This window comes from Tubulanus polymorphus, chromosome 8 (assembly GCF_964204645.1).
Source record: "Tubulanus polymorphus chromosome 8, tnTubPoly1.2, whole genome shotgun sequence".
Taxonomy (NCBI): Eukaryota; Metazoa; Nemertea; class Palaeonemertea; order Tubulaniformes; family Tubulanidae; genus Tubulanus; species Tubulanus polymorphus.
Window position 1 is genome coordinate 11,671,109 of NC_134032.1, and position 26,791 is coordinate 11,697,899.

At 39.3% G+C, this 26,791-nt stretch overlaps 4 protein-coding genes across 5 annotated transcripts; 1 reads left to right on the forward strand and 3 right to left on the reverse strand.

Moving 5' to 3' along the window:
• Positions 1–6,578: 6,578 nt before the first annotated feature.
• Positions 6,579–11,012, reverse strand: LOC141910370 (nuclear receptor subfamily 1 group I member 3-like). Its single transcript, XM_074801104.1, has 6 exons — positions 10,949–11,012; positions 10,061–10,239; positions 9,276–9,393; positions 8,697–8,752; positions 7,734–7,743; positions 6,579–7,354 (listed from the first exon to the last, which is right to left on the reverse strand). The coding sequence occupies exons 1-6, from the start codon at positions 11,010–11,012 to the stop codon at positions 6,579–6,581; spliced, it is 1,203 nt and encodes a 400-aa protein (XP_074657205.1).
• A 1,449-nt stretch (positions 11,013–12,461) lies between these two features.
• On the reverse strand, positions 12,462–20,669 carry LOC141909523 (elongin-A-like). Of its 2 annotated transcripts, none has more exons than XM_074799963.1 (11): positions 20,466–20,669; positions 19,501–19,557; positions 17,201–18,103; positions 16,874–16,979; positions 16,424–16,513; positions 16,284–16,337; positions 15,732–15,829; positions 15,113–15,214; positions 14,747–14,828; positions 13,973–14,221; positions 12,462–13,375 (listed from the first exon to the last, which is right to left on the reverse strand). In XM_074799963.1, the coding sequence occupies exons 1-11, from the start codon at positions 20,541–20,543 to the stop codon at positions 13,302–13,304; spliced, it is 1,893 nt and encodes a 630-aa protein (XP_074656064.1). In that variant the 5' UTR covers positions 20,544–20,669; the 3' UTR covers positions 12,462–13,301. The 2 variants fall into 2 exon arrangements, with proteins under 2 accessions (XP_074656064.1, XP_074656063.1); XM_074799962.1 differs by having other exon boundaries at positions 20,454–20,669.
• A 491-nt stretch (positions 20,670–21,160) lies between these two features.
• LOC141909535 (kelch domain-containing protein 9-like) lies at positions 21,161–22,216 on the forward strand. The gene has a single exon (XM_074799978.1). It carries the CDS (start codon positions 21,161–21,163, stop codon positions 22,214–22,216), a length of 1,056 nt encoding a protein of 351 aa, XP_074656079.1.
• Positions 22,217–22,295: 79 nt separating this feature from the next.
• On the reverse strand, positions 22,296–25,557 carry LOC141909540 (U11/U12 small nuclear ribonucleoprotein 48 kDa protein-like). The gene is made up of 8 exons (XM_074799983.1): positions 25,379–25,557; positions 24,987–25,118; positions 24,857–24,908; positions 24,302–24,358; positions 23,886–24,041; positions 23,169–23,275; positions 22,593–22,735; positions 22,296–22,499 (listed from the first exon to the last, which is right to left on the reverse strand). Exons 1-8 carry the CDS (start codon positions 25,538–25,540, stop codon positions 22,316–22,318), a joined length of 993 nt encoding a protein of 330 aa, XP_074656084.1. The 5' UTR covers positions 25,541–25,557; the 3' UTR covers positions 22,296–22,315.
• Positions 25,558–26,791: the final 1,234 nt, after the last annotated feature.

Genomic DNA, 26,791 nt, shown 5'->3' on the forward strand with positions numbered 1-26,791 from the left:
TCAAAAAAGCTTTAGCCAATATGCTATGATCGCCATCTATTGGAATTTCGCTGAACTGACTAGTTTGCACTTATTATGTCTCGCATTTCTGTTGAATATGTTGAAATCACGTTCGCCATCTAGTGGGTACATGTTATGCTACCGCGTAGCGTCCTATATCGCCTAGATGGCGAGTGTGTTTTTCAAAAAATGATAAAAAAGAACAGGACAGAGTAAGACCAGTTTAGTTCGTGCAGCGAAATTCCAATAGATGGCGCTAAAATCGGAATATTCATGCACACGGTCAGCATATCAGTTCTACCTACGAGCAATTATCTTAATTACTCGTAGGTTCTACATCATCTGTTTTCACAACATCTAGATCACTGAGACAGTAACTACACGAAAAGAGATATATTTTCCAATAAAACAACTTTTTGTTTGATGTTTTAAAGCCATTCACAAACCATATAACCCATCAGTTTAATAGGTGACGTTTTTATCAGTTTTATAGGTGACAATTTCTGTCTCAAGATCTCAAACCGTACTCCCATCAGTTGACATTTTCGTCACTTGAAACAGATTAGCCCTTTCTCGGTCAAGCTTTCGGACAAGTAAAAGAAAAACATTTCTGAGTTTGAGGGTTTGAATAACTGGAATATATACTGGAATTCCGGATTCCTGAATATAAGGATTATCTGAATGCTGTGCTTATACTTTTTTCTTTTTGCGAAGTTTTTATGATTTAACATGTCCAAATGTGCGCTGGTTAGTCGATTCGCATCGATAATTACATCTGAGAACTCTGACCTTTTTCGCGTAGATGAAAGAAAAATTATAATCAAAGTCTACACTACTATGCGTCTGCGTACTGCGTCTGGTCTAACCACCTGCGACTGGATACTGAAATTTTACGTACCGGTACCAACACTCTCCGATAAGGTTTTTTTTTAATTACTTGGAGCAATAAAACAAGAGGGCTAAGGGGGAAAATAAGAATTTAATTTTGTATAATAGGTGTTTGAAATGGAAGGGAACAGGAAAAATTAGAAATAAAAATCTTTTTATCATTTGAGTATTTTTCACATAACACTTGTGAAGGACTGCAGAAAAAACGAGAGGAATGGAAATAGTGGTGAATTTTATTCAAATGATGGGAGAAATGACAAAAAAACCTAATTTTTTTTGCAAATCATAAGATTGAAAATTGAGATATTTTTTACATTTTTTTTTTACTTTTACAATTAAGATACTAGATTGAAAATCAAGACGGACATAACAAAAATTCTTCATTGAAAATTTGCGATGAAAACACAAATGACTACAAATAAATTATTTTACTTTTTTAATTTGATGATTTTCGCAGTATTCTCGGAGGCGGATTCGTACTAAATGTAATTGAAAAAGGCCTAATACTTGTAGGAAAACTACCTAATGCGACATCCAATAAACGAAGAACGAAACTTTGGACTGGTAAATATAAACAAACACATATTCACAAAAGAGGTTACATCCCTCAATGTTATAACAACATTTGAAACCTTGCTTTGGTGTTCGTACTTCATTAATTTCATCCCCTTCAATGCTATAAGACATCTACTGACAGCATTAGGCGATGTTAATATGAAGACAACACTCACGACCATAGTTATCATCCTCAATGCCTGATTGCTGGATTGCTCTTTCGAGCCCGCGAGTTTTGATTCGTGTTTGCGAGTAACAACTTTGTACAATATCAAGAGAGATAGGGTTATTATGGCAAACAGGGGAATAACGCTATCGAAAGTTAAGGCATGAAACTTTCGTATTTGATTAGTATTTGGTGTATGTTTGAAAACATACCTCGGCTGACCGTACGGGCATGTATATTCACTTTTCACGTAACCCATCTGGAAAAACCGAAAGAAGTTTAGAAGAAAAATTGATAAGCTCAGCAGACATGCCATGATCCATGTTCTACGGATTGTAAGCCACGATAATGAGCTCAGTGGAAAAAATACATTGATCATCCTTATGAATGAAATATAAACCACAGTCCAAATTGAATTCATCTGGATGGATGTAGTAGGAACGATTGTAACTAAAAGCATCAATGGCATTCTTTCTTTAGATTCAACATAAAAAGCTCCATTTCCCATGATAATGTAAGCCACTAAATATCGAATTCCTCCTTTGGTCAGCTTCGCTATCAGCGCAAGACAGTCAATTCCTGTATAGTACCGTAGAGTAACGAGAGAAACTGAATTCGATTTTCTCGCCATTCGAGTGAAAACGATTGTTGATGTAACTCCAGCGATAAGTGACAAAACTAGTAACGGTGTGCGTACATACACCGTCACCCAAAGCGATTCTGTTTGTTTCGCGCACGTTACGTTTCGAACCATCATTTTAGAACTGACAGTGCTGGTCGTCGGATCGAACAGAACTGCAGCAGCGGAATAATAATGATTATAGCTTTATATTCGACTCATGATTCCCCTGAGTTCATAACATGTAGTTATGGAAGTTACATCTGAGTTTGGTTACGGTGTAATAAACGTCATCGGGATGTCAGTCGATAGAACATTTTATCTATTCCTTACCGAGGTTCCCATCTCAGATGTGTGTAAAAGAACGAAAGAGAGCAAGTGATATACACGTCCACTTGATTAAGAGTGACGGATGAGAGGGAGAGTGAAACATAGTACATGTGCGTATATAGTTACTGATAAGACACTGGCCAGTTCGGCACTGATAAAAATTCAAGTACCTAAGGACTGACCAGTGTTCTGTTGAAAATATCAAAGTAATTAGTTACTACACATATATATATATATATATATATATATATATATATATATATATATATATATATATATATATATATATATATATATATATATATATATATATATATATATATATATATATATATATATATATATATATATATATATATATATATATATATATATATATATATATATATATATATATATATATATATATATATATATATATATATATATATATATATATATATATATATATATATATATATATATATATATATATATATATATATATATATATAATAATGATATTAATCATAATAGTAATTGTTATATTCTTCTCTGTATCAGTACTGGGTTCATTATGGTCGAGAGAACACCAAAAACACCGGAAACTGAACACCATAATTCCGGAAAGTTGTCATTTAACAAAACTTCTGTGGGTGTGGATGAACAGGGGTATACCAGGTTGAAATCCAGCCATATTTGGTGTGGATGGCGACCAGGGGTGTTTCAGATCTATTGTAACCGATTCTGAGCGATCTGAATGCTAAAGTTGGTGAGTGATCGACGCTGGGTAGTTTTGAGAAAAGTGAGACAGTCGAATCCTAGCTAGAGAAACGGAATTTGATTTCTTGGCCATTCGAGTGAAAATGACAGTCGATATTACTCCAGAGAGATAATTGAAAATACTTTCAAAATTCAAGAACTTTATATAGAAAATATACGTAAACGCCGCTCGAGATTCGCCACGGTACAACCCTGCCACACACTAGCCCGGTGGGCAGGAATGCGCAGCTTAGATGATGTCATAAATAATGTCTTAGACGATGTCATTATTAACCGAGAAAGTGCCCAGAACGCGTCTCCGCGCATCTAATTTAAAAAAAATTTCTGGGGTTGGACCCGCAGACCCCCCTATTTGGATTTGTGCACCCCCTCCATGGAATCCTGGATCCGCCGCTGCGTCCCGTGCATTTTCATTGATATCACTTTACTCTCGTGCGACAATTCTAACCACGTCGTGTTTTGGGTATGATACGTAAAAGTATACGCCCCTGTAACTGCAGAAAAAAAATAAATGCTGGGTGCCCCATTTACAAAGCGCACTAATTAGGCGGAACAGTTTATTTTGGAAACTCCAGAAAGAAATATTTTCCCGTAACAAGGTTTTTTTTATCCAACACGAATTACATTATTTCGTATATCTCTCGACTTGACCTGTGTGTGATTTCCAGCCTGTCCGATTACTGCAAGATTTCAGATGCTGATTAATGAAAATTTGATGTCCTCAATTTTGACATCCTCCCGAAATGAAAATAAACAGTATGTTAAGTGTATCTATGAATTGAAAACATATTCAAATTAATCGTCAATCGATTGATTTGGCAACGTAATCATTTTCGTAACGTATTTGAACTTATTTAGAAACGGCTGAATCATAAAAATTCCACGCCAGAAATCCGTCAAACTGGTATCAGAGAATATAACAGTCGTTTCTAAATAAGTTCAAATACGTTACGTAAATAATTACGTTGCCTAATTAATTTATTTAAGAGTAATTTGAATATGTTTTGGATTCATAGATCCATTTAACACACTGTATTTTATGATTTCGGGAGGTATTTGTAATTTTCTCTAAGGTCTAAAGGGTATTTCGATGCCCTGCCCCCTCTGTTGGATTTTCACTGAACTAAAATCATAATAGATCCTTTGTAAAGAATTCATATAGATTTTCATATAGTATTATGGAGGTGAGAGTAGAGAATGCTACTGCGGCAGTCGATGGATTCTTTCTCTGGCAGTCGAGGGTTCAGTAAATATGATGTAAATGTGTAATACTTAAATGCTTTTAGAAATATTTGTTAAATAAATTATCGATAAGTAAAAAATTTCGTAATTTTTCTGTCATATGCTAAACAATTAGGAGTGTCCCGAGTTCGAATCTGCAAATTTCCTGCAAATTTCCGTGGATCATTATCAGTAGACCGGGCTATAACCCCAGACACCTCATCATTTATTCAACAGCAGGACTCGCAGAATCAAACCAGGGGCTGTGTATAAATTTCATACCAGGTGTTTTGATACCGATTCAGAGAGTCCCGACATTCAGGGTTCGAACCTGGCCTGTCGATTCAAAACCAACTGCGAATCAGTACTAAAATAGACTGCGTTTGTAGATGAACATATCATCACCTATTCAGCATTCAGGTCACTAAGAATGATTTTAGCTGCAAACGCGGTTTATTCTGATACTGATTCACAGTTGCCCAGATGATGAATAGAGAATTAAGACAGGGATGTTTGGTGCAGAGGTACTGCGTCTGATCTGTGCTGATGCTGAACAGACGTCGAATTCGTCATTTCTTCCGTATGAAAATGTATATAGCATTTACACAAAGGATTTATTGTGAATTTAGTGCAGTGAAAATCCGACAGAGGGAGTAGAGCATCGAAATACACTTTAGACGCCAGATAAAAATACAAAACCTCCCGAAATGAGCATAAACAGTGTTTTAAGTGCATCTATGAATTGAAAACATATTCAAATTACTCTTCAATCAATTAATTTGGCAACGTAATTATTTTTCGTAACGTATTTGAACTTATTTAGAAACGACTGAATTGTAGGAATTCCACGTCAGAAACCCGTCAAACTGATATCAGAGAATATAGCGGTCGTTTCTAAATAAGTTCAAATACGTAACGTAAATAATTACGTTGCCTAATTAATTAATTTAAGAGTAATTTGAATATGTTTTGGATTCATAGATCCATTTAACACACTGTATTTTATGATTTCGGGATTTCGGTTTTTGTAATTTTCTCTCTAAGATCTTTAGTAATTTAGTGTTCTGGGATATTCTTGAATATCATTCTCTGCCCTGAGAATGGATACAAGTATTAACTTGGTAATTTTGAAACTAGATGAAGAAATATTTCTTTAGCATAATTTCTTCATAATTTTCATCCAGCGCATATTTCCTTATTTCATGTGCTAGTTGGTTTGGTGAAAATTAGCTAAGACAAATATATAGATAGTCAGTTGGGGCAGATAAAAAGAGGGCGCAGTATTTGTTTTTTTTTTTGTTGCAAACAAAGCACGCGAGAAAATCAAGATGGTGGAAGAATTAAAGTCAGATTTCAGCAAGAAAAAATATTGTTTTGTATAGTTCTATTCGGATAGTCGGGACATTCATAATAAAAGTTTCCTTTGATAATTAATGATTATTATTATCATCTACCTGTCGCGACCTGCCCGCTTACCTCCCGGCTGAGATGATTCCTAAATTCAAGCCTGTATAATTCCTTGAAACCAATATTTTCTTACAAGCGAAACTGTAGAACCTGGGCAGCAGTACAAAATGTATTTATAAAGCCTAACCAGGCCTACAAATTATTCTAAAGCCTTTACAAACAGATTATTTTAGACACCTTGGGGGACGAACTGAGGGGTCAATCAAAATCAAGACACTTGAACTCTATGTGTATCGGGGTCATGTAAACTCCCAGACAATTTGGCAGAAATCCGAGTTTTATTAGTAATAGTAAACGCCATGATACGTAATAGTAAAACAGTCATACAGTGGAACCTCGTTAAAACGAACTCGGATACAACGATTCATCCGATATAAAAAATAGAGGATTTGATAAATGTCGTACTGGATACAACCTTGGAGTAATCATTGAAGATTACTCCATGATTTAACGAACTATCGGTTATAACGAACATATTTTCTGGTCCCGTGAAGTTCGCTGTAACGAGGTTAGTAACTAAAACTTTCTGCAATAATGGTTTATGGTAAACTGCTTTTTTATAAAGTGCCCCTATTTCAATTTGAACCACTGTAGATTGAAAAGCTCGGCGAACAGCGGTTCGATATTCTTTGTGTCGTTCGTCGCCAAAACGCGCCGATGATGTTCCTTGATACACTGCAGATTACAAAGTTCCATCATTAGATGTGGAAAGAGCACTCTTTGCGATGAATGCTTAGTTTTTACGTATCGATTCAGCAAGCCGGCGTACTTCTCCGCGTAGGCGAATATCGCGTCACTGCAACCTAACGCGTGGATCCCCGGGCACGCCGTAAACAGTGAAATCGTAGCCAAAAGATAAATAACGTTATTGTCTCGCCGTACGAGCCCATTGAGACTTTTTACAAGTTTCGAGTACGCGGCGTACAACGCGAACAGAGGTTGTCCAGATTCGTGAATCGAAGAGTTCTGTTCGAGCCACAGCCACAAGTAACTTCCGCTTCTGGCGCTGAACGACGGAACGGATAATAACACTAAGATCTCGATGACGGAATTTTTGAGCAGTTCGATTTGAACGCGGATTTCAAGGCTCCAAAAATCGTCGATTCCTTTAGTTACTTTGATAAGATTATGCACGGATTTGTCAGCCATGACTGCCAGGGACGCGTTAGTATCTGACTGGTTGTTGTTGTTGTTGTTGTTGTAGATATTTGTATAGGCGGCGTTTAATCCGGTTATCAGCGTCCGGTCCTCATTTGAAAGAACATCAACCGGATCGATATTATTTTTCCAGTAACCTGTATTCAGACGCTGTTGACTCAACAACTTACCACGTTGTCGACCGTTACCTGAAAATTAATTCAGATATTATGTTATACCAGTCAACCTGCAGCAAAGAACCCAGGAGCGGATTAAGTAGGTCCGGACCTGCCTTCCCATTGAGGTTGCCCCTTTCTTTTTTCAAAGATAGTTAAAACCTGCACATTTGACCCTCAGCCTTCGGATTTGCATATTTTCGGATTCATTTCTTAAAAAGTATCTACCACCAAGACCACCATGTTGTCTAACAATATATTCGTCCCAAGAATGTGCAATCACTTTTCGAATATATATCCCTCGTACGAACATCAAGTTTCGTGCATATCCCCATCATTCAACATGGCGGCCATTATTTGATGTGCTTTCGTGGCCGATGACCTCCATTTTCGATAGGAGTGGACATCTTACCTGCCCAAACCTTCAAATTAAGTATCGAAAAAAATACAGTAAGAATTTTGAGAAGCTGTATCGATATCGCGCAAACAAGAAAATTCGATTGGCTGCCATGGTGCCATATGATGAATTTTACAATGCGTTTTTTTGCACAGAGCATCGCCCGGTAGTTCATGCGTTTTACAACTCGTCTCATATCGTCATATAGATGGTTTTTTTTTCGTTCAATACCGCAGCATGTGTGTCAATAAACTCCTACTTCACGCGCACTAATGCGCCATAGTTCTGTTCGAGTTAATGGAAAGCTGAATCTATATGGACGCATTTTCTATCCATAGAATGTAATTCGTCTCTGAGCTAATAGTGCGTAGGCCTGGGTCTGAACGTGGAGTAATCAGACTGAAGATGATTACATGTTCGAAATTATTGCGTTTTCATCTTTGAATGGATGTAATCATTTGACTGGAGAGAACTCCCCTATATTCATTCGCGAATCATTACTTCGAGGTTTCGATCCATATTGTTTTGTGATGGCCTGAACCTGGCACCACGCACACTCGACTCTCGACAATCGACCGGTTTTTGATTGTCCAGTCACTTCACCTTTTTAAGTCGAAATGAATCAGAGTCAAAACACCAAAGGTAGATTTTAATGATCAGCATACGTAGGCCTTACTATCAAGAGGTGATCGCCCTCTACGCGGGCCACCTGCGTTCAGTCACAACAATACAGCGTTGAGCAGTTGCCTGAATAAGGGGACATTCAACCCTTCTTATTGATTTCTATCTAACCCAGACGTAGAGGGGCATCGATCGCGCTTTGAACTGAATTAAAACAACTACGTAGCCGATCGAATAGTTCTTTGTAGGCTAACTAGTTTATTTTGACGCACGAGCTTTCTTTAACTTAAACCATGCGTATATAGGTCAGATCTTTTGGGACGAAGAAAAGTCATCCAACTTAGAAAAAGTCCCGACTTTGAAGAAGTCGGATTTCCGACCTTTTCCGAAAACTACGGCTTGAGAATTAATTTCTGTAAACGGAACAATTGAATCAACATCTATTCAAGAAATGATTTTAAAACGCTTAAATTTCGGGTGTATTTTTCTTTTCGATTCCAAGCCAGGAACTGCTAAGGGCCGAAACAGAAAAGAATTCAAACTGCAACTGTGGAAGAAAATAGCCCTCCGACTTTCGGTGAGGGATTTTAACTGAATTTTTTTTATTAGGGGCCAAAAAGACAACTGCGAGGTAGGCGAGTTTCCGACTCTGAATCCGACTTTGGATTATGAATTTCTTTGAAAAAGAGAAGGAAAAATCGGGGCCATCAGTATTCATCCGATTACGCAAAGTTTACTGCAGCCTCATCATGAAATCGCCATGCCGAATGCTCACTCAAAGCTCATGGCTCAAAAGCTAATAACCAGTGCATGTCATGTAACTGCACATTTAGGGCGCTATTCAGACAGGTTTCGTCATAGGGTTTCGAGCCGTGGCTGAATATAGCGATGCCATCACGTTCGAATCTCTGCCGAGGGAGGATGGGTTTTACTTACGGAATACCAAATTTTTATCCATGCCGGCCCGGAAACATTTCATCAAGCGACATTTTTTGCAGTAGATCCGCGATACCTTGTTCACATCGCAGTGGCCCTTACATCGGCTTTTTAAAACCTGAAAATGTAGCAATGATTTGTACCGTTTAAACACTCTTATACCTAATTCAAAGAGTAATGACCAACAATATGCCGGTCATCATATCAGGTTGGAATCCCATGAAATTTAAAACCTCATGTCTAAAGAGACATATTTCATTCAACCAACTTATAAACTTTAAACATCAGCGTGGTACCAGCACGATTTAACAAAAAAAAGATCACTTAGAGTTTGGCAGTGGTAAGTGTTGAAAGGGTAGAGATGTTACTAGACCGAAGATTTATAGGTCTAGCTTATACTGGTTGAATAGGGTTCTTACGCTAATTCTAGCGGGCAAAATTTAAATTCAAGTTTTATGTTTTAAGATCTATTCATATAGCATGCATGGAACTTAGCGATTACCTATAACATCTATATTTCAATGGCCGGATTTATAAGTTCTGAGATCGAGATTTCCCTTGTACATACGATGTTAATATTTCAAAGAAATAGCATATTTCCCTATTAAAACACCGTCTGCAGCGTCTTAGCGAGAGTCAATGATAATCGAATTCAAATCCCTGCAACGGAGGAACGTGGTGGCAGCAAAGTCTCACGATGTAACGGATTTGCCTATGCGATATGCAAATCAGGCAGAGACCTCCCGTGATAATGAAACTGATTATCATGAATTAAAAAGGCTTACCCTAAACGCCATACGGCGAAAGAATGCTTTGCACGATTCACACGAAACTACTCCAAAATTACAACCAATCGCTTTATCCCCGCATACTCGGCATACTTTTCTGTTGACATCGATTAAGTATGGCATCAATGACCTCACAATGGCAGATGTTCTCGGTACCGATTTCTTTTTCATGTCGTCTGAAATACCATTCCGAAACAGATAGAGCTCTGCCAGGACCAGTTTTTGACGAGAAGTTAGGGAAATTTAATCTATCCGGGTGGATACCATGGCACGGTAACTACTTTGTTAGGGATCCCCACAGATACACCTCATCGGAGATGGCCTGTTTCTTAGGCATCCAGCCACTGACTAAACGCAATAGGGACTGCAGATATTCCACCGAGAGCGATTTCAGAATTAGGAAGAAAATCAGGGTCGGATCCAGGGGAGCCCCTGAGTTGCGATCTCTCTACTTGTAGAACTTTTTAGAGTACCGGTATTTTAGTTATATTTGTGTATAGAATGCTGGGGAGTTTATTAGTTAAGTATACTTTTTATATTCCATGATTCTAGGAGCAGAGGAGACACAATCGGCTAAATCAGAGTTATCGTAGCGATATCGACTAACTAAATCGTTTCAGCCACTCAAGCTTCCAGCCTTGCAAACAGTTGGCTCGGGCTACCCATAAGGGCCGGACCCCTCGTGACGAGTTAAGTCGAAGAGATTTCCTGATAGTAATGTTTGTAGGAAAAAGGCTTATGATACTTCCGGGAACGGAGCGGAACAAAAAGAACATGAGACCGTATACCGCGTATACTTGTCTTAAATGATTCGGTTCATTTCGTTCCTTTTCGTTCCTTTCCATTCCTGGAAGTATGATAAGCCATGAAAAAATGTACACGTACCTTTATTTAAATTCTCTGTAGACATAGAGAAGTCAATCGGCAATTCTTGATTAATACTGTTCATTCTCTATCGCTCATAAGTTATAGAATGTACGTAAATATATATTTCCAATAGTTACATGTCAATCTTCTCCTGGTAACGTCAATTCCACCACTGATAAATATCGCATCCGTTTAGATATTTTGCGACTGTTTTCTGAGCTGAATGATCGATCGGTCAGTGTACCCGGTAGATGTGTTTGTATATTATGCGAGACCCATCATTTGCCAAATGCATGCTGCGAACGGTACCGGTACAGGTCGCGTGAACCGGTGAACGACCGGAAGGAATTTATGTCGCAGTAATAGAGAAAAACACCTGTGGTATCGATCATGAGGGTTTGGTTTGATGTGATTATTAATGCGATTAATCCCTTTTAAAATATATATGCAACGCTGGGATTCTTATTCTCTGAATGAAATAAGTAAATTTATTGGTCATTAGAACAGATGCTACATTTTTATCTTAGCCAGGATAAGCGTTATTATTACGCCATGGTCAGTTTCAGCTGTCGCCAGTCAAACTAAAACTCTGCCTATAGTGTTAAATCGGCCCCAATAAGAGATTAAGAAATTCAAGTAAGATAGAAAATAGGAAAAAACAATTCTATATTTACAAAAATAGTGAATACATACAAAAACACCGGCATTTACATTAAATAAACATAGTGATCACGCGTGGGAGTTTGTACGAACACCCTCGGTATGTTAGATTTCGAACTATAGTCAGATCGGAGTTGAAACGATGATGTTAAAGAATTCAAGCTTATTACATTATATTTGCACCTGAGCATAATTTCAGTAATAGTGTCTCGGCGACATATGATTTCCAGGGGACAAAAAACATCTATCTACTATATTCTGCGAGATCACCATCTTTTTTTATTGTCACACAGCAGCTTGGGTTCTTCATCAAAGCTGCATCGTCCCAAGGGGTGGACACCATCTAATTGCTGTTGGCTGACCGTTGTAGTGGGTATAGTATAATGTTTACGATTTTTCATATGACGGGTATCTAACTATAAATCTCCTTGTTTCTAATTAAAAAAGCTTTAGCCAAATATACTTTGATCGCCATCTATTGGAATTTCACTGAACTGACCAGATCGCTCTCATTATCTCTCTCGCTTTATTATATTCTTTAAAAATGTTGAAATCACATTCGCCATCTAGTAGGAAGATGCAATACTACAGCGCAGCATCTGAAATAACCTTCAGATGGCGAGTGCGTTTTTAACGAATAAAAAAAAGCGCGAAAACACTATGAACATATTAGTAAGTTCAGCGAAATTACAATAGATGGCGTTCGAATCACCGTTATCAGCATCGTCTTAAACCATTGACTAAAAACGATCTAGCAGCATTTCTTTCTATCCTCTGTTCAACAACATCTAGACCGCCGAGACCGTAACAGCACAAAGAACGATACTTTTTCTAATAAATAAAATATTTATTTGATATTTTTAAAGCCATTCACATTATGCACATACGTAGTGTCTGTTAACTATTATAATATTCAATATATACTATTTTACAAGTGTCAATTATTAAGGATTATAATATATATTTATCATACATGCAATGACCCAACTCCGACGCAATATGAGACATACAACAAATAAATGAATCGATAATAAATAAACATGAAGCACAAACGCAATTAAACATTCTTCTGACATAACATTGAAATACAATTTTCACCTGTTTTAAGAAGTCCACCACTAAATCTGCCTTAAGTCTAAAAGTCGGTTAAAGTAGATTAGCTATAAAACGAAAATGGGATCAGTCGGGTCTTAAATCTTATCCTTGATTTGACGCTTATATTTGACCATGGTTTAACATCTGGGGCCAGTTTGACAGTCCAAAAGTGGACTAAAGTCTTTAGACTCATCTTTAATTATGAGGTTGGCGAAGTTAAGGTGGTTTTAGACTGGTCTTAACAGCATAAGAAGTGTGAAACTGGCCCGTCGAACAGTTTAACTTGAAATTTGACTCAGGGGTTGTTAAAATGGTAACTCAGAGTCAAATTTTAACGAGCACTGAGAACTGGGTCCTGACCCTTGCACTACGGTGTTGAAACTAGTTCATTCCTCATTATTCAACCAGCCTAGAATTGATTTTTAATCCTAACAATGGAACCGGGGGTCCTCGATTAGCAAGTAGATAAAATAAATTATTACGTAAAACAAACTGAAGGCAAAGTAAGACAGGGAAATGACAGCAGACACACAGACGAGTGACAGGAGGGAGAACGACCATTAATTGAAAGGGCGGAGCTTGAGAGACAGATGAGTGACAGGCGGAAGGAGCGAAATCATCTACGTAATTTTTTCATCATAGTCATCGTTTTTCTCATCATTGGCGGAACGACTTTCTTTCTAGGTTCCTCTGAAAAACAGTTTAAAAGAAGAGTTCAGATTAATTAAGGACACGTCCAACTGAGGGGGGGGCGGAGCGGGAGCATTCGAAAAGTTATAGAACCATAAATCTCCCATGTTCCTGCCAAATATAAAAACCCCCTCTTACCCAATGTTTAAACGCCCCCAAATATGCAATCTTTTTGGAAAGATCAATTCAATACACCAAATCATTGAAAATGTCATAGGGAGTTTATGGATGCAGCCATGTTATCAGGAAGGATTTGGGCCTATGGATCAAAACATCCAAGAGAGTTCAAAACAGCAGCACTGTTTTCTTCACAGGTCTACTTGATGATAATGTCATAGGGGGTTTATGGAGAGAGCTATTATTGGAAGTGGTTTTAGTTAGTATACCTTGATTTAACTCCTTTTTAACTACAAATGTTTTATAAATACAAAAAAATTAAAATGAGCCAGCCAGGAGGCTGCACTCGAGGAAGTGGAGCCCTGATGTCCCAGAGAAAAAAAAAATGAATTAGAAATGATTCAAGAACGATAATGATGATGATGAGAGTGATGATATTAACAATGAGCAAGTGAAAAGGATGAAGATGATAATAATTACCGCGTATTCTGACCGACCCGCCGGTTACCCCAGACGACGACGCCGATATCGCCGCTCTCATTGATTCCGTCGTGCCCGGTCGTTTAAAACTCGCTAACTCCGGGTTGCCGCCGCGACTCGACAGTTTATTCAACGGGTTCAGTTTATTCGACTGCGCTGGTCCGGCCGTACCGAACTTCATCTGTCGACGACGTACGTCTCGCGGCGCCTTGGCGACCGTATCCACGTACGCAAGTTTCGTTTTACGTTCTGCAACCAGAAAATATACAACGCACAGTAAATCAAGTGTAAATCCCGTCGGTGTTATTCAGAGGGAAACGTTGGGTCCACTTTTATTCTCTTTTTCAAATAAATCTACGTCAGTAAGTCGGATTTCTTTATTTCGTAAACTCACCTAGGCCTACTTAAGTCATAATATTCTTAAGGAACGGTTCAAACAATAAAAGATTTAATCAAGTTATTCAATCATTAGCAATAAAGCCATGAACATGCCATGATATTCCACTAATTATTGACGCAGATCTAAATTGGATCTATGACTTTAGGTCGAAATGCGTGTAGTGCTCACTTCCGAAAGATTGGTGCAAAGATTGAGCGGTTTTTTTAAGCTGTCATTTTCATTCGAAAGATTGATAATCTGACCTTTTCGAAAGTTGGAAAAATCTTCCAAAACATCCAACTTACACATAGGCTTTATTGTATTCGAAAATTGTTTCATTCTTTTTATGAGGGGGGGGGTTTATGTGGACCACCGTTGGTTGAATTTAGTTTTACCTGGTGCCGCTTTTTTGACCATCGCTCTGCTGATATTTGCCGTCAACGATTTTAATTTCGCTTCGCGTTCGTCGTGAAGACGCTGAAAAGTATCGAAACAAAAAATGTTTTTCAAATTAGTCTTTCTACAAAAACGAAACCAGCAGAGGTTGAATTAGTGAAAGCTGGAAAATGAGAAAACCAAACCCCGGGCCTAAGGAAATGTTCAATTTCATTCCGAAGATAGGTTTTTCTTCCAATTCAAGGGTACCAGGGGTCAGTTTTACCCCCATTGGTCTCCAAACCTTCTCTGGTTTGGTGACCTAGCCGTCCAACTCTAATCCTAATCCTGATTAAATGATTTTAATATTTCGAGGCGATACTCACCAGGTAAAGTTCCCGCCAACTTTCCATTTCGTCCGGTTTGTAATTTCGGAAATCGCGTTGACAATGAATTTCCCACAGATCGCTCGATTCAGATATAAAAACCTACACAGAAAATTAACAACATTTCGTAGATAAAATCATCGGCTACACCAGAAAAATGGCTTCAAGTGAAAAAGTCTGGCTGAAGAATTTAATCATCAACCTGGGCCCCCTTCGGTTATCTGAGTTAGTCGACTATAATCGAACTAAACGAAACCGAATGTCCATTAGTCGGAACTATACTCCGGAAATAGTCCGAAAATCAAGCGCATTCGGTTATTAGTCACCGACCACTAGTCGACTAGATACGAAAACCGAATTTGGCCCTGGACTCAAGTTCATAGTTCTTGGTTAAGTTTGATTCAAAGGTCAAGATAAGTTAATTTCCAATATTTTCTATTTGATCTTAAAATAGGGATTGACCCTGTTATCTATTTGATTGGTAGATTTCGTCAGTATCCGTTGCAAACCCACCACACCTACAAGGAGCGAAACGGGGGGTTTGAAACATTTCAACTCAAGCGTCAAATCTTAACTGTAGAACTGGATCCAAACTGAACAACAAATGATTGATACTCACAGGATTATATTCCTCGATATTATACAGTTGTAGAGGAGTACATCTCTCTAACACCGGACACAGAATCTCATAAGGCACTCCACCGACGTAACCTAGCTCTAAAAATATATCAGACACAATCGCAGTTAATCTGGATACATTAAAATACACAGGACTCGAGTTCCATAGATCCGACTCGGCTAAAGTTGAGAGTTTTCAACGTTTTAACTCCGAATTCAAATTCTAACCGACAAGGTGGCCACTCGCCAACAATTTTGCCTGAGATTTCCCCGATTTTCCCATGTATAAAATGGAAAATTCCCTGGGGAATTTCTTGGTTCAAAATGTTACAATTTATTCGTTTTTTTATGAATTGCGCATTTAAAAAGGAATGCTTTGATCCATAACATATCCAAATTTCCGAAGTTTTCCAGGTATTTTTTTTGCAAAATTTGTCAAATTCCCTGATTTATTGATTCCCCAACTTTTCCAGGTCAGTGATCACCCTGACCAAGATCAAGAAACCCAGAGCCCGAATTTTGTGCTTTTTTGGTATCGTATGAAGCTTCTTACCTTCGACGTTGTCAGATAAAACACGGATACAAGCTTGAAACAGCGTGGGTACTTCTGAAAAACGAACGGAAACATTTTCAAATGATTTTCTCTCCAAAATAGAATGATAAAAGAGCTATTTTCGACCGGGGATTTCGTACCGGTTAAATAGACCTGTTTTCTTCCAGCGTAGACTTGAGTGCGGTTGTGCTTCTTCGTTCCGATTGCCATATTCAACGCATGTTCTTCAGCTACAGGACATTAAAACAATTCTTTTAAGAAAATCAAAAATTTACCACACATGCTGGTTTGAGTTTCACAAAAGGTTCAACTCATTTCTTCATTAATTCAGTTCCTATTAAATCAATTGAGGGGTTATACACAATATTTATAGTGACCACTAGGGGGTGATGGTAGTGAGGCACCAAAATTGTCAAGTTGGCAACAATGGTTTTTGAAGACCCCAGATACCCTAGCAACTCAAAATAAGTGTTGCCAAAAATTAACATGAAGTGTAAGTCAAACGGGTTTGGCTATTACCATCATACTTTTTGTAGGGATCCTCAGAAACCGCAGATAATTGTATTTGAATTAATTCGACAATAACTTACCAATTTGATGTTTCGAAGGTCCTTCCATTCCCGGGAATCTGATCGGTTTATAATCCGGACTAGTTACCGGTAGCTCCCCCAATATGTCAGATTCAGAAATATTCAACTGTAACGAAAAATTCGTTTTTTAAAAACTGGGCTCGGGTTTAGGGTTTATCCCGAGGGATAACTTTGCTTACCAGCCTCGAAAACTTGGAGCAAGTCAAAGATTTACCCTTCCCTAACTTTTTTTAAATATTTACAAAACTAGATTCAGGTTAAGCGTTTACATCCCGGGATAACTCTTTTAGCTCCGAAAAAAGGCACGAATTCTATTTCGAAACTGACCTGTTTCGTCGGAGATGGAATACTAAAAGCGGTTAAAGTCGATTTTCGCTTTTTCACTTTATGCTCGCGATCGTTGCTATCACTCGACGCGGCGGCTGCTGATACCGGGGGCGAGGACGATTTCGTCGTTGTAGGCGGCGCCGCGCCCGATTTTTTCTTCTTCGACGAAATTGCCGGCATATCGTAATTGAGAAAATCCATAAAAGTTCGACCGCCGTCGTCGTCGTTATCGGTCGTCGGTTTCAAAAAGTCGGCGCTTTCTTCCAGTTTTCGTTTTTTTCGCTCGCCGTGCGAGTCTTTGGAACTACTTTTCGACTTATCGGTCGATTTATGCTTATCCCTGGAAGACTTATCGGTCGACAGTTTATCGTTGTTACGTTTTTCAGAAGTTTTCGACGAAGATGACAAATGACTAGATGATGACTTTTCTTTGCGACTAGAATTAGACTTATCGGTTTTGTCTTTACTACGATTACTCTTATCCTTATCGGAACTATTTTTTCCCTGACTAGAAGATCTATTACTAACGCTAGGTTTATCCGAATGTTTGTTGATACGGCGTTCGCCGTTGCTAGTCTTTCTATCTCGATCGTCGGTAATTTTCGAGTCCGTTTTATTTTCGCGATGTTTATTGCTGCCGTGCGAAGATTTTTTATTTTCGAGACTTTTCGAGCTCGTCGACGACGAATGTTCGCGACGATCCGACGACGATGAAATCTTTTGTTTTCGATTCTCCGATTCTCGATCGTCGTTCTTCGCCTCCTTTCCGTCGTCCTCCTCGGCGGTAGTCGATTCCTCGGCGCGCGCGATCTCCTTCCATTTTCGTATGATCGACTTCGCTTTAGAGCCGACCTCGCCGGCGTATTTTCGAAACGCGTTCACCGTCAAACCCACTTTCGTACTCTGGCAAAAATAATCAGAATCAATAATCAGCATTTCATCTTAATACATCGAGTCAAGAAGAAAACACAATATCCATGTATGATGTATATAAACATTATTGTAACGGTTTTTACAGCGTCAATAAACTACTGATCAGGCTCTACATGAATGATACACCGAATAAACGCGAGAAATCCCACAATAAATACAGCCAAAACAAGAAACTTGAATAGAAGAGCACTGTTTTCAGTAAGAAATTAACAAGCCAGGTCCCTTCGAAAAACAGGAGGGTCCCATAATATGTCACAGTCCCTGAAACGAAAGCTGGTTTGAAAAAACAGGTGGGTCCTTAAAAAACGACAGACGGGTCTGGGACCTGGCTCTTATTGAAAACACTGAAGAGTATATATATTTGCGCAATGTTACGGCTAAACACTATTAGCCATCATCAGGCCCACATCATCACCATCATCAAATATACACTCTTCTATTCAAGTTTCTTGTTTTGGCTGTATTCATTGTGGGATTTCTAGCGTTTATCCGGTGTATCATTCACGTAGAGCCTGATCAGTAGTTTATTGACGCTGTAAAAACCGTTACAATAATGTTTGTACACATCGATACCTAGTACACGTTATTCAAGGGGGTTCTGTGTGAGTCGATGCACACTATACATCATCAATATTGGCGTTTCAAAATTATGCGATGAATTTTCATTTTATTTTTGATAAATCTAAACAATTGCTTTTTGCGAGGATGAGCACTAGGTCATCAATACGTCGGGCTAGACTGGTTGCCGGTCAATTCAATTCAATTATTGAATCCAAAATAAGTTCATCGATCCTTTATATGACTGATTGATATTTCAGTATTATTCACTGTTGAAAATATAAAGGCGGGCATAGGTCGGCCTTGCGACGGCTTGTGACTCACTACGACCGCCAGCGACGATCGCGTCGCAACGATCAACCGACCAACGATCTACCTTACGACTGCCAGCGACGGGTTGCGACTGCCAGCGACGCCAGTCGCAATGAGTTGCACACGTTCAACTTTCTGCGACGCGACGCGACCGTCGCAACCGACCTGGCAGCAACTAGTCGCACACAGTCGCTGACAACCGCATCGCAACCGACTTGCGCGGCCACTTGTGACACAACGCGGCGATCGCGTCGCATCGCAAGGCCGACCTACGCCCGGCTTTACCCGTAATGTTTCCAATGAATTTCAAGTTACTTTCGTCCTCGAGCCCTCTATCGAAAGATGGCAGCACTGTTCAAACGTGTTGAAATATAAGTTACTATTGATACACCGCAGCGTGGTGTAAACAAGAATATATATATGTCCGTAGACAACTGGATGGAATTTTCCCAAAATTACAAGTCACCGGGAAAGATTCTACGAAAAGTAATACGCACCTGAAGTAGTTCCACACATATCGGTACACGATCTAACTTGCCGAGAACCTTCAACAGCTGAAAAAATTCGAAAACAATTCTTAAGAAAAGCCCAAAAATGTATTGAGGCCTACTCCATAGAAACATTCTTCTCTTTTGGGACAAAGCTTGTTTAGTTGATGTCGAAAGCGATGGAAGAATTGGGGCTGACAGTGTAGAGTAGTCAAACTGAAGAACAGAGCGTCAGAAAAATTACTGAGCTCTTTCTTAAACTCCCCGACTTTCAAAAAAGATTCAGAATTTCGATACCCTGCGACTGTATGTGTATATCGTAGGGCAAAATCAGTCTCTCATAAGGCAGGGACTCGTCACACATAGCCTGTCTGTTGTGTACAGTGCCTATGGACTGGATCATAGGCACTTGAATATGGGCTTTGATAATGGATAAATATTTGATAATTCACCAGCGATACATTAATCCTACTTCGATAGATCCGCCATGTTTTATAATAAATTTACCCATGATGCAACGCGCGACTGTCGTTTAGCTATACTATACAGAAAGGCTGGAAACGATCCTATCTCCGTAATGCTTAAATCTACCCGCAGTTATCGGGACAGATGACGTCACAGCAATCCCGAAGAGGCATCGCGAATTTTCAAAAATCAATTTTGTTGCCATTTAAAATCTTTAATGGAGCTAAAACAGTGTCAATGTTTCCAAAAAAATCATCTGCAATTGAAATTATGGGCGCTCCTTATATATCAGGATTAAAATTGACACTAAGGACTAAATCTGCTCGCTAAATTCGCCTTGGTGTGGTGGTACGGTGGTGGTGAGCATGCAGGGAACTTCAACTGTTCATTCAAGCTCTCTCTCTCGGCTGGACTACAAATACAATACACCACAGGCACAACCAGGACAAAAAAACATTTAAAGTTCGGTACATTCTAAAACGAAAGAGACCTCTTACAATCACGGATACCTGAGACTCGTCCTGTTGCAGCCTTTCATCGGTTAAAAGTTCTATTAGAAACAAAATCTTCTCCTCGGCCGCGTCCATCTTGGCTCGTCATCAGCGAAACGGGATTTCCCAGGATTAACAGTGGACATCACTATGACGTCATTAGCGGGGATTTCGCTTTTATAGAATTTATCGCATACAATTTCAATACATCATTGTTTTTAAGTATAATCGAATGACAAAAATTATTAATTACAAATGAAAGCACAAATTTGTCATGTCTATCGCATTCTATCAACTGCTGTTTTTGATTAATGGGGCAGCACCTGACGGGCTTGCTGTGTGCTGTGAAAACATTCGGCGTTGAATCTCTGGCCTAAATCTATTTTCATCCTGATTAGAAACATCATAAAATTCTAAACCAAAATTACGTCGTTGTGTATCTCGATCCTATAACGTCATTAGCGGAATTGCCATAATAATTCCGATATAAACCGTCTATTTTCATGGTGGCAGCACCTGACGGGATGTTTACGATGTCTGACTGTTGCGGATTGACAAGTAAGATGTTTGTAAATTATAGGCCTCGTATTGAGTGAATCTTCTGTTAATCCTCATCAAAATCTTGTATAAAATAAAAGCAATAAGAAAATCATATTCCTTAATTTCTATATGTTTCTATTTTTTATATACAGGTTCAAACAGAGGAACAGGTAATGGCTCAAGCCCCACCTGCCAGCGTGGAATGGAGTCTATTCGACAGTTCAGGTCCGCAGTTAGCATTTCACGTTGGCGCCGTGATAGCAGGCGCCTTTTACGTACATGGTGGAATCTCAGTTGCGGGCAGTACCCAACCTCTAAATTTGCTCTACAAATTCACGCCGGCTATCACCACTGGCGTTGACGATGCCAACAATGGAAACACGGGCGGAGTCTGGACCGAACTAACGGCAGCGAATTCGCCCCATCTCAGTCATCACGCGTGTCTCGGCATCACCGACCGGTATCTGGTCGTAATCGGAGGCTGGACGGGCAAACAGCGTTGCAGCGACGTTTTCATATTCGACACGCGCGCGAAGGAATGGTCGAAACCGGAATGCACCGGTTTCCCGTCGGGCGCTGGTTTGAGTTCGCACACGGCGACCGAACTCGCGAACGGCGACATTCTAATCATCGGACGCGAAGGTAGTCTACGAACTCAGCGTCGGTCGGGAAACGCATTTATTTTACGCGGCAGCGTCGATTTACGCAGATTTTGCTATACGGATTTCCCGATAGCGGTCGCGTCGCGGTCCGGACACACGACGGTTGCGGTCCGGTCGAAAATCGTCATAATCGGCGGCCGGGACGATCGTCTAATCGAGCAACACGCGGTTAAACCGGTTTACCACAAAACCGAGAGCGTAAAACCCATCCGTTCCGGATCGAACAGCGATCTGGTGACTTCGCTCGTCGCGAAAACGAACGCGTTAAAACCGCTGTCGAAAATACCGTCCGGACGCAAGAATCACATCAGTATCCGCGGCGACGGCGGAATATTAATCCACGGCGGTGAAACATTCAACGGCCGCGCGCGAGAACCGGTCGCACGAATGTACCTCGTGAAACTGTCGCCGCCAACGACGTTTTATGATTTAGGCGCGAGTAAAATCGGGCGCGCCGGTCACGTCGCCGTAACGACCACCGATCCTAACGACGTTTATATCCACGGAGGTTTAGGGCCTCGCAATAAAGTGACTCGGGAAATGTTTAAACTCGCTTCGACTTTTTAATCGATCGTCCGTCGACGAAATTAGTTTTTAATCGATTTCGATTCTATTTTTGTACGAAATAAAGTTTGTAAATTCTTTCTCGGAAAAGCCAACTCGAGCTCAGTTGTCGTTGTGGCGATGCTTTTTCTTGTGTTTGTGTTTGCCGTGGTGGCGATGGCGTCTGCTGCCGCTCGGACTACGCGACCTACGCTCCGAGCGGCGGTCTCGACTACGCGACCTCGAGCGACGACCTCGACTTCGCGACCTCGAGCGACGATCTCGACTACGTGACCTTGACCTTTTACTGAAAACAAACGGAAATGATTTTCACCACTGATCTAAAAATTCCTGAAAAATCGATCTTCCTTAGATAGAAGGAAATTTTGACAATATTTACTTTCTGCTGCTGTGTTTGTGCAACTCTTCACGGTGCCTACGTCTCGCGTCATCCTCCTCTAAGGACTCCGATTTTACTTCTTCTTTTTCATCGGCAGGTGGCGCCAATATCTCCATTTGATTGGCCAACACTTCACGGATAATCTGTCAAATAGAAGTCGACATAATTACCCTAAACCTCAACTACCAATTCGAGATCTTCTTCTTGCTACACACTGGTGGAATCTTGTTAACTTCTTGGGCAAAATATCGATTTCCCTGGTCCCCAACTGCAACATCAAATCCCCATCCCCACCAGTAAAAGCAGTGTTCCCCATATGAGAAGATAAAGAGTAACGCAGAATGTAGAGTTTCTGATCTGGCAAAACCAATAAATTCTCTCCAAAGCACAAGAATGCCAATACCAAGGGAGAAAGAGCAGGATGTTACATAGAACTCAAATCAAAGTTGATTTCTATGGTTATTATTACAATGAACTGCAGCGAAAAAAAATATGCAATATATTGTCGGGGGCACAGGATAATCCGAGGCAATTGTCTCTGGTTGAACAGTCTACTGTTGTTAAGAGAAGGCTTACCTCGGTGTAAGATTTCTGAGTGATGTGAACGTTTTTTGCACGGTAAGTTTGTCGTCGACGTTTCGAATCTCGTTCCATTTGTCGTTTTTCTGATTCCGATTGCGGTTCTGTAACAATTCAATGCGGAGATAAATATAGCAGAATCAAATGATATTGGACCCAGTTGTGACATCCTTGGACAAGAGGTTACTATGCTAGACTACGCCTAAACATCAGGACCCAGTTCCACAGTTGTGAGTTAGAGTTAAAATTAGTTCATTTTCAATGAGTTAACTCAGGGTCAAATCTTAACTCCGAACTGTGGAACTGGACCCAGGGGCCAGTTGCTCAAAAGTTGGTTAAAGATAACCAGTGGATAAATACCATAGTAACGATGAACTTTCAATTGTCACAATGTCAACAATCCACTGGTTAACTCGAACCAACCTTTGAGCAACTGGCCCCCGATACTTAAGTTCTTGGTGAAGGGGGATTGAAAATGAAATACCGTAGATCTCCCCTGCGTACTTTACGACCAAATATTCTTTCAGGATCCAGTTATTACAAAGTTCCAAGTCCAAATCTAACTGCGAGTAAATCGAACACTTGATTCGAACTCCTGGACCCACAGTTATTGGTTAGTGTCAAATACAGTTTATTTCTAATGTTTTAAATTCAAATCTTAACCGAGAACCGCTTTCGGATTTCATTGCGCACCATCAGATTACGTACACTTACCTGTTTGAGTTCGTTTTAAGATCTGTTTCGCCGTCAGCGATAAAGACTCGTCGATTTCAACGCGCGCAATTTTATCCTCGTATAACGATAGAACGTATCCATCGATGATCGACTTTTCGGCAGCCGTCAAATTATTCAAATCTACAGAAGGCTCAGCTAGAGAGAGAGAACATTCAATTTGTCGTCATGAAATATCAGTCAAGGAAGCGACCAGTTTGCAAAAATTGTTAGTTTATCTTGAAAAGTATCCTTTTTAGGACTGCTACATTTAACAACAAAATTTCAAAATTCTTGTTATACTGAACCTGTCAGTCAACATTCTTTTCAAATTTTCAAATGAAAGCAAATTCCATATTTCAATTCTTAAAACGTTTGTCACCGAATTTTAATCTATGTGAATAAAAATTCGCCATTACCTGGAAGTTTTTGATTCTGCCAAGCATCTGATAACAGTTGCCTTATTTTTTCATCATCTGAAAAATGAAAATGACTTTGTCTTATACTAATCCAATTGAACTGTGGACCCCAGAGAGTTCCTACAACAATTGCCCTTTCACAAGTCAAGTGCACATTTTTTCTTCTAAAAAAGATGAAATTTTTTTTGAGAGTGAAATTCAACTCAAAACAGGTACAGAAATGACTCAATCATTTGAAATGATTGAAATGATTGTGAAGTCATTTTCACACTCAATTTCTTAATGAGTTTATTTGGTCAAATCATTTCGTCAACCAATTTTTTCAGTAACATTTCATTGAAATATGAAAGAAAATGTTCAAATTAATCAGTAATCAACAGTAGGACCCTCAGTAACATCTTCCATATTTCTGTACGCATCAAACAAATCAAATCAGTATTTCTCATTATACAATAGTAACAAATACTGAAAATCAGGAACAGTTGGCAGCTTTGATCAACCAGGAACTGTTGAAAGACTTTGTTCTTTAATTCTGATTTTACAAAAAATTCTTACCCAACTTTATGGAATCGTTCTCGTAATATGGCTGAACTTCTAGTAGTTTTTTCTAAAAAGTTGAAGAATGAAATCTTGTGAAGGCGAGAAAAATTTTTTTTAAATTCTTTCTTTTGTGTTTTGTATTTACCGCTTCGTCCCTCGTAATTCGAAATTTTTGAACCAACGAACACATATCCGAATGTCGTTCGACCTTGTCGATCGGTATCCGATTGTGGACGGTTGGATTCACGCGGCAAACCCCCATCTCAACAGCGGGAGTCTGAAAAATAAAACCCACGCAACTCTTCAATATCTTATCAAATTGTGAACCAGTTATCACCAGCCGTCCCTCATTTTTAGGGCCTATCAAACTTGATCCTCAAAATTAAGAACATTTTGTACCACACAGTCACAGTCAGACAAATATATATATATATATTTTTGCGACCAACAAAACTTGCGGGGATTTTCGTTTTGATATTTTGGGCCGTAAATCGTATCTAAAAAGACTTCTTTTTTGACCAGAGAGACTTCGCTTACATTTTCGATCAAATCCTGTGTCAAATTGAGACGTTTAGAAATAGCCTCAAGTTTTTCTCGAGTTGACACAATGAATTCTGACAATTCTGAAATCATTGTTTCCCTTTTCCCGGCGAGATTTCCTGAAATATCAGAGTTTTCTGGCGAACTTGTTTCTTGCATTTTGCTTTTTCGGCCTGGGAGGGACAACCGTTAAATATGGAAAGCTGCTTCAACCCGGCTCGCATGCCACAGTAAGAGTATCAACCTGTGGCATGTGATCAATAGATTAGTTCATTTATTTACCGCCAATGGTTTATATAGGAGCAGCACGTAACGGTTCACTATAAAGGCAGCTGCTACCGCGATAAAAAAACATAATTGATTCACAACTATACTTGATTTTCGAATTTCAGACTCAGAAACCCTTGTTTCGCTCCCGGCAGGTGTGATGGGCTGTAGGGGTCACAAAATTAAAACGAATCAAACGAAATCTACCAATCGAAAATAGATGCGAAAAGGGTAACAACTTACATTTGTGCATCTCGACTCTCATTTGGTCGTCGAATATTCCATAAAAGCCATTTAAACAAACTAAAAGGTTTGAGTAGACCCGGATAGACGTATTATCGAGTTTATACGTCCATGAGCAGACCAAGTAATTCGGTGGTCATTAACTTGTCTGAGGTTTAGTTTCACGAACGGATATTTTCCCCGGGCACAACTCGTTCGATTATGATAGCTTAGCATCAACGAACGATAAGATAACTAACTAGTAATTTGGTTACCTAATTACTTGTTAGTTACTAGTAATTTGGTAGCCCTACAAAAACTAAAAAAAGGACCATTTACAGGTCACACTTTATGTTTATACGGGTGTCCCACTGTCAGTGCGTCCTGGAATAAAGGAATTTCTAGATCGATTTTACCACGTAATGGAAGATGCAACGAATTGAAACAAAAGAAAAACGCTACACGCTTGAAATGACGACATGAGATACAGAGAAACGGAAATACCCAATTAACGAAGCAATGGGGAGTGTAGAGCCACACTCTATAGTGGGAAAATGATTCAAACCGTCTACGCGAACTGAGTGATGATAAAACACCTGCCCGTCGAGAATTTTTGATTCAAATGTTTTTGTCTATGTTGGTCGACTCGAAAATACCCAATTCAAAACAACGGGGGGTAAAATAGCCACATTCAGACGTGGAGAAAAGTGATTAAAACCTACAAATCGAGACAAAACACCTGCCCTTCGTCGTGACTTCTTGATTCATATAATGTGTACGTTTCTCTTCAGAATGTGTTTTTCTGATAGAGGAACAGTTTTAGCAACCCATTCATTCACATTTTCTGTGACTATCTCGCAATGAAATTTCAACAGGATACAGTTCCACGGTTAAATTTGGAATCTTGAGCTAAAACATTGA

Excerpts from the sequence above, each read along its gene's own strand:
- LOC141910370 (XM_074801104.1), bottom strand. The coding sequence starts at position 11,012 with ATGAACAGTATTAATCAAGAATTGCCGATTGACTTCTCTATGTCTACA. Across the intron at positions 10,240-10,948 it reads TACAGAGAATTTAAATAAAG|ACGACATGAAAAAGAAATCG; the intron begins GTACGTGTACAT and ends ATGGTATTTCAG. Across the intron at positions 8,753-9,275 it reads GGATAAAAATTTGGTATTCC|AAATTAATTCTCAAGCCGTA; the intron begins GTAAGTAAAACC and ends TTCCGTTTACAG.
- LOC141909523 (XM_074799962.1), bottom strand. The coding sequence starts at position 20,543 with ATGGACGCGGCCGAGGAGAAGATTTTGTTTCTAATAGAACTTTTAACC. Across the intron at positions 16,514-16,873 it reads ACCTTCGAAACATCAAATTG|CTGAAGAACATGCGTTGAAT; the intron begins GTAAGTTATTGT and ends AATGTCCTGTAG. Across the intron at positions 16,338-16,423 it reads AAAACAGGTCTATTTAACCG|AAGTACCCACGCTGTTTCAA; the intron begins GTACGAAATCCC and ends TTCGTTTTTCAG.
- LOC141909535 (XM_074799978.1), top strand. The coding sequence starts at position 21,161 with ATGGCTCAAGCCCCACCTGCCAGCGTGGAATGGAGTCTATTCGACAGT.
- LOC141909540 (XM_074799983.1), bottom strand. The coding sequence starts at position 25,540 with ATGCAAGAAACAAGTTCGCCAGAAAACTCTGATATTTCAGGAAATCTC. Across the intron at positions 24,909-24,986 it reads GAATTACGAGGGACGAAGCG|AAAAAACTACTAGAAGTTCA; the intron begins GTAAATACAAAA and ends TCAACTTTTTAG. Across the intron at positions 24,359-24,856 it reads GAACGATTCCATAAAGTTGG|ATGATGAAAAAATAAGGCAA; the intron begins GTAAGAATTTTT and ends TTCATTTTTCAG.